Source organism: Oncorhynchus clarkii, chromosome 18 (assembly GCF_045791955.1).
Source record: "Oncorhynchus clarkii lewisi isolate Uvic-CL-2024 chromosome 18, UVic_Ocla_1.0, whole genome shotgun sequence".
Lineage (NCBI taxonomy): Eukaryota > Metazoa > Chordata > Actinopteri > Salmoniformes > Salmonidae > Oncorhynchus > Oncorhynchus clarkii.
The window spans coordinates 35,769,813-35,784,217 of NC_092164.1; the positions used below are offsets into that span (position 1 = coordinate 35,769,813).

At 44.7% G+C, this 14,405-nt stretch overlaps 1 protein-coding gene across 2 annotated transcripts; it reads right to left on the reverse strand.

Moving 5' to 3' along the window:
• Positions 1-279: 279 nt before the first annotated feature.
• Positions 280-13,129, reverse strand: LOC139373394 (PR domain zinc finger protein 1-like). 2 transcript variants are annotated; one of them, XM_071113846.1, is made up of 7 exons: positions 12,959-13,129; positions 11,998-12,295; positions 9,023-9,142; positions 7,029-7,272; positions 4,293-5,206; positions 4,067-4,195; positions 835-2,169 (listed from the first exon to the last, which is right to left on the reverse strand). In XM_071113846.1, the coding sequence occupies exons 2-7, from the start codon at positions 12,163-12,165 to the stop codon at positions 1,600-1,602; spliced, it is 2,145 nt and encodes a 714-aa protein (XP_070969947.1). In that variant the 5' UTR covers positions 12,166-12,295; positions 12,959-13,129; the 3' UTR covers positions 835-1,599. The 2 variants fall into 2 exon arrangements, with proteins under 2 accessions (XP_070969949.1, XP_070969947.1); XM_071113848.1 differs by lacking the exons at positions 9,023-9,142; positions 11,998-12,295; positions 12,959-13,129 and adding an exon at positions 7,663-7,768 and having other exon boundaries at positions 280-2,169.
• Between the last annotated feature and the right edge of the window lie 1,276 nt (positions 13,130-14,405).

Here is a 14,405-nt window from a genome sequence, read left to right on the forward strand (position 1 = left end):
AATCATTATTAGTACATTAGTATCGTCTGATGGTAAGTGTTGCTGATTCTAGTTAACATCAGTGCATACTCTCAGTTCCTCTATTGTAGAAGAAGGTGAACTCAAAGAAGAGTATTGAGTGAGAGGTTGTGTGGGACTTTCTAGAGTTGGGTTATGAGTAAGAGAGGGCGGGAGTATGTGGGGGATTTGTGAGGGGGTGTCTGTGTGTGCGTTCATGTAAGCATGGATATACAATTATGGAATTTATGAAGAGAGAAAAGAGAATCCAAAACACATCCATTTTTGAGAAACAATATGTTTAATGTGAGACATTTACTATGAAAGTATCATCAAAATGCTGTACAAAAACGACAAATATGTATATATAAAAAAAATCTATTCACGACTCACTCAGAGTAGTAACAATGTTAGAACTATTCCACCATTTTTGTTTTAGGTTAAAGAAACCTTGGTGCACATGGATCTACTTCCGGGCTTTTTCCAGTGCCACTTGTGTCAATAGTTTTGGTAAAATAACAAGAGATTAGAGCCATTCACCTGAGCATATATACAGTAATACTAGGAGCAGACTGAGTTAAGGGGTATGTGCAATACAGACTACAGTACATTTGGTTCTGGCTCACATCTACCACCAGTATAGAGGACGAATGAAATAAAGCTTTATCGACAGTCGGTAGATAACAACTGAGAAAGAGCTAGAAACACAATGCTATATCAGTATATATTCAGGAACACAATGGAAAAAAAACAGCACTGTTAAAAATGTCTTACAAATATAAATGCAAAATAAATGTTTTAACATACAAAAATACAAAGAAAAAATTTTTATCTTTGCAGAAGTATGCACCTCCAATACATCGCTAGATGACTCACAGGAAGTCCTTAGAAGCTATTTGCATCGAACCGGAACGTTATAACATTCTGACTACATTTAGTTTGCTTTTTTTCCTCCATTTTGCTACATTACATTAGAATACACTATTTAAGTAAACAAAAATTGTTATGCTACATAAGCCCCGTTTGTTTATCCTCATATTTTCTTTGATTCTTGTTGTTTTTTGGCAAATACATTCACAGAGTTTCAAGCTCCCTGGTTTGCCCTTTGAGCAAAAATAAATAAATACACACAAAGACTTGTTCACTAATAAAACATGAAATATCCCAGTAATAGTTCCTGGCAATGGTGCAGTGGTTTTCCAAGGAATAAGCCTCCCTGGAAGTATCAAGACATGTAACATTACGCAAACAATTAAAATAATCACTCAACTGAACAAATATAGCTGACAAGCAAAAAAAGGAGGGTACAGCAAACTCTTTCACACATCCCATGTAAATTACACCTGTAAACCTGAGTGAAAACAGTTGCGAGCACATCACTGCTAATAAGAAGACACCATGTCTTTGGAATGATCTTTGTTTTGGTGCTGCTCTCTCATTGGCTTTTAATAGTCTCACTTCCCCTTGGGGAAATACTTTTTTTTTGGCGACAACTTTATCGATTGTTCTCTGGCTTAGCAACATTAAATTGCCTTCGTTCAGGAGGTAGACCCTAAAAATGTCTCTCTTATTCCCTCCCCACAAGGGTCCGTCCACTTTGCCCTACTGCCCTTGCATCTTCACCATTGGCCGGTTGTAGAAGCGTACCACGCTAGCCCTCTCCTGATAGGCTGAAGTAGGGCTTTGAGATGAGGTGGTGGGAGGAGCTGGGGTGTTAATGGCCGCCGTGAGGGCCTTGAGCAGCAGGGTGGCTTCACTCTGGTCCTCCTTGCCGTCTCGCCCTTCCAAGCTCCGGGCCACCCAGCGCTCCACTGCAGCTTCCACTTGGGCCGGCCCTGCCCCTTCAGGCAGCGTGTCCGCCTCGGGGCTGGTGTCAAAGCGCTCAACCAGATCACAGATGTGGGCGTGGGTATGGGGTTTAGCGTGGGCCTGGGAAGCATGACAGCAGCTGTGCTGGTGGATGCGCAGCGAGAAGCGGTGGAGGAAGGCGTGGGCGCAGAGCGGGCATTGGTAGGGGCGGTCGCGGGCGCTATGCAGGCGTCGGTGCAGCTTCAGGTGAATGTACTGGGTGAACTTTGTGCTACACAGCTTGCACTCGTAGGGCTTCTCACCTGAGTGGAGCCGCAGGTGGGTCTTGAGGTTGCTGGTGCTGCTGAAGCGCTTGTCACACACCTATATGAATAGGAACAGATAGATAGGAGAGTTCAGGATAGGATGATGCTGTGATAGTAATATCATTAGAACAACTGGGTGAGACCAGGCTCCTGGTTTCTATATTATCAGACAGGGCCTTCCCTGGTTGTGTGCCAGCAGGGTATGACCCTAGACTGGTTATTTTTTTAGTGGGAGAACCCTACTAGGAAAATAAACATAGGACTGACACCTTGATCACACCCACATAAACTCAGCAAAAAAAGAAACGTCCCTTTTTCAGGACCCCTGTCTTTCAAAGATAATGCGTAAAAATCCAAATAACTTTGCAGATCTTCAATTTAAAGGGTTTAAACACTGCTTCCCATGCTTGTTCAATGAACCATAAACAATTAATGAGCATCCATCTGTGGAACGGTCGTTAAGACACTAACAGCTTACAGAGAGGCCTTTCTATTGACTCTGAAAAACACCAAAAGAAAGATGCCCAGGATCCCTGCTCATCTGCGTGAACATGCCTTAGGCATGCTGCAAAGAGGCATGAAGACTACAGATGTGGCCAGGGCAATAAATTGCAATGTCCGTACTGTGAGACGCCTAAGACAGTGCTACAAGGAGACGGGACTGACAGCTGATTGTCCTCGCAGTAGCAGACCACGTGTAACAACACCTGCACAGGATCGGTACATCCGAACATCACTCCTGCGGGACAGGTACAGGATGGCAACAACAACTGCCAGAGTTACACCAGGAACGCACAATCCCTCCATCAGTGCTCAGACTGTCCGCAATAGGCTGAGAGAGGCTGGACTGAGGGCTTGTAGGCCTGTTGTAAGGCAGGCATCACCAGCAACAACGTCGCCTATGGGCACAAACCCACCGTCGCTGGACCAGACAGGACTGGCAAAAAGTGCTCTTCACTGACGAGTCGCGGTTTTGTCTCAGCAGGGGTGATGGTCGGATTCGCATTTATTGTCGAAGGAATCAGTGTTACACCGATGCCTGCACTCTGGATTGATTTGGAGTTGGAGGGTCCGTCATGGTCTGGGGCGGTGTGTCACTGCATCATGGGACTGAGCTTGTTGTCATGTCTGGCAATATCAGTGCTGTGCGTTACATCCTCCTCCCTCATGTGGTACCCTTGTTGCAGGCTCATCCTGACATGACCCTCCAGCATGACAATGCCACCAGCCATACTGCTCGTTCTGTATGTGATTTCCTGCAAGACATGAATGTCAGTGTTCTGCCATGGGCAGCGAAGAGCCCGGATCTCAATCCCATTGAGCACGTCTGGGACCTGTTGGATCGGAGGGTGAGGGCTAAGGCCATTCCCCCCAGAAATGTCCGGGAACTTGCAGGTGCCTTGGTGGAAGAGTGGGGTAACATCTCACAGCAAGAACTGGTAAATCTGGTGCAGTCCATGAGGAGGAGATGCACTGCATTATTTAGTGCAGCTGGTGGCCACACCAGACTGTTACTTTTGATTTTGACCACCCCTTTGTTCAGGGACACATTATTCCAAATCTGTTAGTCACATTTCTGTGGAACTTGTTCAGTTTATGTCTCAGTTGTTGAATCTTGTTATGTTCATACAAATATTTACACATGTTAAGTTTGCTTAAAATAAACGCAGTTGACAGTGAGATGACGTTTATTTTTTTGCTGAGTTTAGTTACAATATAGTGTTCAACAAAAGCCTAGGGATTCCTTATATCACAGGGGCAAGGCAGGGGTTTGTGTGTGTGTGTGTGTGTGTGTGTGTGTGTGTGTGTGTGTGTGTGTGTGTGTGTGTGTGTGTGCGTGTGTGTGTGTGTGTTTTGTCGTGTGTGTGATTGTGTATTTTGTGTGTGATTGTGTCGTTTGTGTGTGTCCTAGAGCTCAAGTAGACTGGAGAAAGCGGATCAAAACACAGACATACCGTGCACTCGTGTGGTTTCTCTCCTGTGTGGACCAGGTGGTGCTTCTGCAGGTGGGCTAGCTGGGTGAAGCTCTTCTGACAGAGGTGACACTGGAAGGGCCTCTCTCCACTGTGAACTCTCAGATGCACCTAAAAGAAAAATGCCTAGATTAGATAGGAACCCACAATGACAGACAATACTAGATTTGGCCACCAAAAAACCACCTATGTCTTCTGAAATCCTCACCTTGAGGTTGGACAGCTGCCCGAAAGTCTTGAGGCAGACGTTGCACTCGTACTTGATCTTGCCGTCCTGTTTCTTCAGGGGGTAGGGTTGGGATTTGTACCGAGGGGCAGCGGGTGGCGAGGGGCTGCTCTTTGGCATCGCCAGGCTGAGGTTCATGGCCTCCTCACAGCCAGAGGGTGACTGCAGGGGCATCTGGTGCTCTTGCTTGGGCAGGGGGGAGAGCTCTGGGGTGGCTGGGGCTCCATGAGGAGGTGACATATTTGGGGTCCTCTCTTTTAGCCCTCCCTGAGTAGCTCCGCGGTAGGGCAGAGGCACTGGGAGCAGACCAGGCTGGTAAGTCATAGAGGGGTATGGAAGTCCATCGCTACCCAGGTAGCTACTGTGCTGCAGGGGGCCTCTGGAGGGGAGCATCCCAGGGAAAGGTGGGGAGTACTGGGGGAGGAGGTGGGGGTAGTGGGGCCTGCTGTATGTGGGGATAAGCTGATGGGTGGATTGAAGGGGTCTGGAGGGGTAGTAGAGGGGGTAGGAGGACACTAGGCCCTCTCTGTGGCTGTAGAGCCCGTGGAGGTGGAGGGGGAGGTCACGGTGTGGGGAGGGGGCAATAGGGTGGTGCTCAGGGAAACCGTAGTTGTGAGATGCCAGGTTGGGCTCTCTCTGGTCGGGTTGAGGAGAGGGTATGGCTCCCTGGTGGTCCTGGGTTACCTCCTCCTTCTCCATCTTCTGGCTGAAATCCATGATTTGGTCGTCTGGCGTGTCGGGTGGAGTGTCTCTCTCCAGCACCTCTACGTCAATTCTCTCCTCTCCTTCATCTTCTCTCTCGTCCTTCATATCGTCCTTCTTTTTCAGGAGCCAGGTCGGCTGAGGTAGGTGTTGTTTGGTGAACTCAGATTCTCTGACATCTCCGCATATGTGTTCTATGGATGAAAAGAAGACACTAGGTCAGACGTAGTGTCAATCTATTCAATCCACACAATAAAACAACTTCAATCCTTCCTTCAATAGGCGAGTACTGATTGACAAACGCAAAAGTTCACAGTCTTAATGAGGTGAGAAGTGACTAATGACACACCGCACTCGCACACTCACATCCTCCCTGGCACTCCCTCTTATGGTAAATGAAGATGATGTTTTCAGTTTTTAGATGACACTTCAAAGATAGTATTTTTTTCATTTTGAGAAACGTGTGTGTGTTTAATGTGTGGGTGTATGTGGGTATGTGTCATGTAGGCTTGATAGTAAAACCAAGAGCTTTCATTTTTGGGACGTTTCTGTCGCAAGGTGTGAATTACCCTACAAGTGTATTTTTCTCCGAACAGCAGGAAGAAAGACATTTGGAAATGCAGCTTCAGACTACTGACATTTAATTGGAAACCTTGCGGTAAAAAACAGGAATTGCCTGTGCGCATGGAACGCGAGGTACACACCATAGGCACAGGGCAAAGAAAAAATGTTGTTTACTGGCTTGTGGTCATAGAAAAACGGTTGCTGATTTATGTGAGTAGCTGTGTACCTTAACTGACACATGACGTATTGTTTAACAGGAATTGCCTTACAACCTGGATTAAAGTGAAAGTCAAACCACTGTAGGCTACAGTAGTGAATTAAACCATGCATTCGAGTGACAATACAGAGCTTAGGCATGAAGTTTCCATTTTCACCTGTTCAGTGCCAACCTGTTCAGTGCCAACCTGTTCAGTGAAAAAAGAATCAGCCATTTATTAGGCCTAGAAATTGGTCATTGGATAGACAATTGAGGCTACTTTTATCCTATATTTCTATGTTTAATCTTAGAAGCCTAGCCTATTTGCTCTAGTCTTTATCAGGGGTTGCCAAGTGTGTGGAGTACATAGTAAAAAGGACTGTATAAATGCGGTTGTCATTGTAGCCTAGTCAACATTAGTCAACAGGTTGAATGACTGTGCAATGTAATTGTAGTGTAATAGGGTATGCCTCCTTGCAGAGTTTCTTGCAACAAAACTATTTATCATGTAATGCATGGACACCTTGCCATACCTGAAAATACAGCTGACTATGACTCATGGACTTTACCAGGCATTGTTGAGAAGACTTTCCTACTTCCTTTGAGATTTCCCCTGTGTTGCGTCAAAAAGAGTGAGTGTGTGTGGGTGGGTGAGGTGTCTTCTACATTAAGTCAGGTGAGGTCGTCTATTGTGTTTTGACAGTAAATGACCCAACCATGACAATAACAATGCCACCCGCTCCAGAAAGTAAATTATACAGGAAACAGTTTGCGTCACACTCAGTCCCATTGTCTACCATCTGATAAACTCTTGAGATCTTTTCAATATGAGAAAGATACTTCATGTTTGCTTTGAAGACGACAATCATGAAAGTCTGATCAGAACCCCCCAAAAAATGTGCTCACTTTTGTGTCATTTTATCGAGCAGACAGATTTGAATCCCATTTGTATCTGCTCTAGGTATGAAAAGAAAACGGTCTCAGTGTACGTCACACCTGACTGTCTTTTACTACATTGTCCTCTCACCCGCTGACAGATTGTCATTGAGTTCAAGTGCCACAACAAAGGAGAGTGCTGCATTGTAGTCACAGAAAAAAAAGAGAGAATTAGAGAGTAGATGGAAGGAGCAATTCAATGAGAGCACAGAGAGAAAGATGAGTGGAGAAAAGAGTAGAGGGTGGGGAATAAAGAAGGGGAGGACTCGAGGAGAGTGAACAGGTGAGAGGAGGGCAAAATAATCAAAGACGGCACTCACTTTGTTTGAGCTCGTCTCCCGGTTGGCTGCACAGTCTCCCGGCGAACTCTTGGCTGTACCACACCAGCAGCTCCTGATTGGCCTCCACGGGCCGGATGGTGTAGAAGTAGACGTCTCGTCCGTTCTGACACGCCACCAGGTTCTGTTCGGACAGCGAGCGCGCCGGGTTGACGTAGCGCATCCAGTTGCTGCTCCGCACGTCATAGCCGTCGATGAAGTGGTGTAGCCGCCCCCTGTTATAGATCTGAGAGGGAAAAGAGAGGAGAGGGATGAGAATACAATATAATAATAATACAATCAAGTAATAGAATAGAACACACACACTCACACACACACACACACTCACAAGCACAATTGTATTTAAACGCAGTGTAACATCAGACAACACCACATTAGATGAGTTAGTACACAACTTTGTAACTGACTGATTTCTACTTTGTTGCATTCACTCATGACTGAAACAGTCATTGTAGTTGCGGAGTTGCTAAGCTGACAGCCATTGACACCAGTTATCAAAGTATATATATATATATATATATATATATATATATATATATATATATATATATATATATATATATATATATATATATATATATATATATATATATATGAGAGAGAAAGAATAGTTCACCTCTGCCATGGGCAGAATAGACTCCTATATCCTCTTCCAATGAGCTGGTTATTGTTCCACTTGTGTTGTGTCCTGAGTGTGTCTTCCTGAGCTACTGTCACTGTCTGGTGTGAAATCAGCGCTGTCACTGCTTTTATCAGCTGCTACATTATACTGACAGAGAGGGGGGGGTGGGGCAAAGGGCTTTTTTTCTTTTTTTCTCTCTCACTCTGGTTGGGGGTTTCTCTCAATATGCTCAGACCTGAATGGCTGCTTCCCACCAGGAGATACATCACAATACTGTCAACCCTCCATGTCAGAATACTGTCAACCCTCCACATTTCCATTACATTTCAACTTCTCAGTAATGTATTAAATATTGGGAGCACTGTAATTGTTTTTACTGGTACCTCCTGAGGAAATGTACAGTGGCTGTCTTGGCAGACACTCAAACACACACATACTGTACTGTAGATAGTGGCATGTGCTCACAGGCACACAGACACACGTCACGCACGTCTACACCTGCCTGGCGAGAGAGTGTTGACATACTCTCAAGGCAAGTCCGACTTTCAGTATTGCAGTAGTAGGACGGGACGGGTCTGGCTTACCGGAGGAAATGCCAGAAGAAAGGTGAAAACGTAGGACAAGAACGCCTTAATGGGGAAACGACACAGAGAAAACTCCTGAATGACATAAGTCACTGCCGTGAGACAGAGGGGACGAGGGCGTGTGGGAATGAGAAGAAAGTGTGTGTGAGAGAGATAGAACGGGACACTAACAATCACTTCCTGTATGTCAAACTTGTTGAAAGGGACTTGAGCTCTGGGAAAGCAGTTAGTGTTACTGTGAAGGACGCTATACTTGCGTATGTGAAAAGATCCACAACTTCCTCAAAAATCTGTTCAAAAGCCCTGAATACCTCTGGGCTTCTGTGCAATGCATTTTGGTTTCCTTTTAGATGGGAACTGACTGACTTGGTGTGAAACTGTTTAACCACTTTTGCTTCTTCTTCTAAGAATAATTGGAGAAGAAAACTAGGACCAAATTCTAGTCAAACCTCTTTGCCCGTCTCTTTCGAGAAACAGTTCCCATCGATTGTTGTTCGATAAGGCATTGAGATTTCCCCCCTAGAAACCACAGTGTCATTTTATTCACGTGGTTTCATGGCTGTATTTACAGTATGTCTTGATATACAACTCCAGCTGACTGAGAGCAAGTCACAACTACTTTTTGTTAATCCTGTTTCCTTTGCTGCCAGAATCCTGTTAGGATAAGATAGGAAGAACTATGAACTTTAATGAGGAGGACAATTGAACCATGATTAATATACAAATCGTGTGTGTGTGTGTGAACTTGAACGGTTATTCTGCCTGCTCACCCTCCAGAAGTATTTCCTGTTGGCCTGTTTGGGGACGTTGTCTTTGTTGTAGATGTCACCTTGCAGGGGCCCGAAGCGAGTTCCTTGGGGAATGTACTCTTTGCTGAAAACGCCTGTCACCTAGAACACAAGACAATACATCATCAATCACTAATCCATGCTACTAATTATGCTGGCGAGGTAGAGTACAACAGTGAGAATGACCTTCACCAGTCTCTCTGTAGTGCCTGGACTTTTTCGGTACATGTTCAATGTCTACACTCTGAGTCAGAGTTTACCAGACGAAAGTTACACCCATGAAGTAAAGAAAAAAATATGCATCCACAGTTATCTTGAGAACTGGGACAAGGAAACAGGGAAATAGCTATCGTAGAACTCTCTGCCCTGAGCCCTGACGGCCAGGAATAGCAGCCTGACTCACACTTCAATAGGAATTATTTAGGATGTACTGGAAGTTTGAATAAGGCACAAGTCGTCTCCAAATCAAGTATGAGGACACCCAAGCTTGGCATGGAAGCATCTGTGGGACGCACACATAGCGTGGGGGTCTTACGGGGTTTTGTCTTGAACCCCCCATTTCCAAGAAGGAGATACAGGGCAACCCGTCCCTCGAAATTGAATTTAAAATGAGAAAATTGACTTTTTTTTGTTGCCATAAGTTACTTCCTTGTGCTCCAAAGTCTACCTACTTGGCCATTACATGTAAACACAATGAGAGAAGCAATAATACTTCTCAGATCATCTTTCAGTTACAAAACTTCCAGTTACAATGAATGGATATGTGATAAGTGGGTACAAAAGGGGCAGACAAGGAGAAGAGAGTGGAGGAAGGAAGGGGGGATGAAGGGAGGGAGGGGAAGAAGAAGATCTGTTGCGTCCTGGCCAGGGGGTGACGGAGGGTGAGACGAGAGCGGGTGTGACAGGGATGTTGTGCGGCGGCCCCGGTGTAGCGGGACGAATGAATGAGTTGCAACATGGCTGCTGGTTAACGACCGCTCAGCCAGGTTAATAAGAAGACCAGGAAGAAGGGGGGGGGGGGGGGGTGTGACGCTCGCTTCTTGACTGGACCACGCCACCACTCTCCCTCCCACTTTCCCCTTAGCTGTCCCTGCTCAGAATAGGTCCTCTCACAGCCAGGAAATGCGGCCCGTGACGATGCCTGCCCTGCACTCCAAACGAAAGTTAATCGTTGGAGCTTAACCTACTTACACCCCCCCCCCCCCCCCCCACACACACACACACACTGCTCAACTCTTGGCACACCCCACGCCCCATCTGCCACGTGTACCCTCGCACCCCCAGCACGCTTCAGGGTTACGAAGGAATGGTACAACCAATCCAAATCAGCTTACTTTATATTCTCCTAAAATAAGTACATCATAACTAAAAAAAGGAACCCCCCCCCAAAAAAACAGTATCATGAAAATTAACTTGAATTTCTCTTGCTCAATAATAACTTTGTGAACAACCTGAGAGTGTCCCAGTCAATCACCATGACTAAACAATAACTGGTAACAAACAATGTCTGGCAAGGACTATTAAGTACATGTCCCTATAGGTAGTGCATAGGTTTTTATTTTTATTTCAATTGTTATGTGTCCGTTTCCTGCTGACTCACACAACCTCTGGCATTGTGACATTTGCTGGGAAACACACACACACACACACACACACACACACACACACACACACACACACACACACACACACACACAAGCATGAAAACGCTGCAGGTCATATGGATTGCCAAAGCAATTTCCAACTAATCAGGGGAGAAATCACCATGATGCAGTTATAGAAAGGGGAGCTACTCTGAGAAAAAAGACAACCTTACCAAAAGACAAGCTGTGACATTGAAAGACACTCACATAAAAAAGTTGTGCTTGGAAGTGCAAGTACTGCATCTGTCTTTCTTGCAATGACGCAGTAGAGTTGAGGGTCACTTTGCCTCTGGTGAAACAGGAACAGACTTCTCACAACCCCTTGGTGTGAAAGGGAAGTCTTGCACTGTGCAACATGCTGCATATGGCTTGGCTGATGTCTGTGTTTGTGAGGGTGGAAGGCGACTAACAAAGTCATATAAAGCCTCAACATGAGTTCATAACCACAGTTTTCACACCTCGCAGGCCCAAGCAGAAAAAGCAGCAGAGAGGATGAAAAGACTGAGACAAAGAGGAACGAAGAGTATGCCTACTCAACCACAGGAAAAGTGAAGAATGACCAAGTGAGAAGTGTGCTAGAGAGAACGGTGGCCTTTGTTTTTCAAGAAGAAAGAGGTGGCTTTTCGACCACAATTTCAAGGTCACTTTTCATTACAGCAAATATTGCCGAAAACGTCTAGTATGGTGTCCACTTTAGGATACCCTCAGTTTCAAACTTCATGCTCTGGCAGATACCTTCTCAGGTGAGTCATAGGGTTATAAAGCAAGCCAGTAAGCGGATTTCCTGACACACATAGCCTTGGGATTTTGTGTGTGTGTGTGTGTGTGTGTGTGTGTGTGTGTGTGTGTGTGTGTGTGTGTGTGTGTGTGTGTGTGTGTGTGTGTGTGTGTGTGTGTGTGTGTGTGTGTACCCAGAGACATGACTGTCACACTGACCTAGAGACATGATAACAGCAAAAGAGGTTTAGGCCTTTTACCCGAGCTCCCACGAGTTGGCCATTGTGACAAGCTAAACGGACCAGACATAGGAATGGAATGGAGCAACTTTTTCTTGCACCTAACACAATCCTTGCCTTCTGGCTGTCCCAGATGAATTTAGACTTAATGAATTCACTCAGACTGATAGAGTATGCAAGACATTCATTATTCTCTACAAACTACACAAGCATATAGACAGACCAACCAGAAATGATTGTGTATCACAGAATATGTCAATGCACAGACATGTCACTCGTACTGTATTCCCATCAGACTTTCTAAATCTGGCACATAGAAATGCTACTGACTGGGGTTTGTGTTACGTCAAGTTCCTACCTCATTCTCTGTGTTGTACTCAAAAGTGAGGTTGCGGGGTATGGACATCATGGCTTTAGGCAGGCCAATGCTGGGGTCTGACATCTGGTCAGGGACAATGTAGGTGCAGTTGAGGGCAAAGTCGTCCTCTTGCCACTCACTCATATCTGGGGCTGTCTCCAGCTTCATCTTGATACTCTTTGTTGTTGATTCGCTCTCCCTCACTGGACTTGGTTTGGTAAGGTGTTACCTTGGTGATAATTTGGTTCACTTTAAGGGCCGGACCCTTTCTTTAGGTATGTTGGTTAAAACTAGAGTTCTGGAAGAGAGAGGGAGAGAAGGGGTGTTATGCTGCTTTACCCTTGCATGAATTCACTGGTGGCATCCATTTGCCTTGCGTGTTGTTGTCACTAGTAGTTGTCTCTTGATAAGCACTTGTGTTTTGAATTGACTGAAACTGTCTTAATACCACTGCATGATGAGGTGTGGACAATGTTTGCAGTTGTCAATATAATCAATGGAGCAGAAATGGATGACAAAATTATAAGCAATATAATTCATCCAAAACAACCCCAAGTTCTCGTTCAATACCGGAACTGTGAATCAAGTCAATGTGTCATTTCACCAAAAAATCTATCCAGATTTTCCATTCAACCCAGCAAAAATATTTAACATATTCCAAGCCAAAATATTATTCTGAATGTCGCCACGGATCATCAAATCCAAATCCAAATCCCAGTCCATCAAGTAAGTGTAAATGAGTCATCTCCATTTCTCAACCACTGTTGTTGACCATGAGATATTATCCCAATCCAAACTCAATTAGACCCAAGGGGTCAAGTCTATTCAGTGCTGTTCATTCACTCAGCATTGATTCAAATAGAACATTTCACAATTTACTTTACTTGATACATTGCATCAACAACTTCCTTCTAAAACAGTGGATGTCATACGTGTTCAAAATAGGAAGCAGTTGACTTACTGTTAGTCATTTAGTTGTGGGATCATCATCTCTTTGCTTGGGTCATCACTTCCTCTCTTTTACTTCTCTTCCACTATTTCCCGTGTCACTCTCTCTTTGTTTTTTTGTTTTTTTTTACAGGGAATTCCTCCCTGTAACATCCTTTGGGTATCCGTGCTGTGCCCACTTTGCCTCTGCCACCAAAACTCCCGAGACACCGTTGGGCCAGGATTTTTTACCCCATCCTCTCATCCAATGAGAAGCTGCCGTTGGCCATGTGACTGAGAAGATTAGTTTGGACGTGCGCCAACTGGCTTTGGACAATGGCATGAATGTACACTTTTGACCGCAAGTGACCATGCACACACGCGTACACATGCGCACACCCAAATGAACACCCTCAGCCCATGGAAGACATCTGAATGAATGAATGAATAAAAGAAGAGCAGATGGCTGGCTTGTGGCCACTGAAAAACACACAGATAGACTTTTGCTTGGTTTGGCCCTTAACGAGCAATCTGGTCTGGTGGTACAACCTCCTCAGCCCCTCTCCTTGACCTACATCTTGGCCTGCAACATCTTGCTCTCCTTAATCCCCCACATCACACACACATACCATTTTTGTTGTATTCATAATTAAACATTTAGGTGCTAAGGTCCCTAAACAGTCATGGTCAAACACACATGTACACACAGACACAGATACACACACACTTGAGATATTTTATTTGGATTCACAATAAAACACAGAGGTGCAAAGCATGCTCAATAGTCTTATATACTTTCGGAGGGTGAGTGTCAGAAGAACCATCCAAGTTCAGCCATGCGTGCACAAACACAAAACCTGCCCATGGCATGAGAGAGAGAGAGAGAGAGAGAACGACAAAGAGGAAGAGACAGAGAGAGAGAGAGACTTGGCCAGTGCCTTAGACACCTGTCGGATGAGCTTCCCTTTCGTCTCAGTCTACTTTCAACTACTTTGCACAAATTTCCCCTGTTTAGAGAGTTAGGTCACTTAAGTTCCACACTAGCCAGGACAGGAAAATAACATAAGGAAGCTGAAAAGAAAGGGGAATCGGAATTTTCCAAGTCGGTCAATTGAATCGACACAAATGTGGTAAAAAAGTTAGCGTGCCTGTGACATCACATTGCTGTTAACCAACATCCATCGCATGGTGAAATGACTGTATATCATTGTACGATATTACTGGATAATTGGAAGGGGAGAGTTCATGTCAAATGAAATGCCTCTAGTTTGATTAATCTGGATTTTTATAGGGAAAACCTGGAAAGTAAACAGAGATAAAATAAGCTACAAAAGTAAACTTTTTTACACACTTTTTTGGAGGAGTAGGGAACTAAGTAGTTAGTACATCTTCTGCTGAAATATTTATTTATAGTTAATAAATAGTTTATTCATGTTTATTTATATACTAATTACATTCTGTATTTCATGAATCTTTTGCGT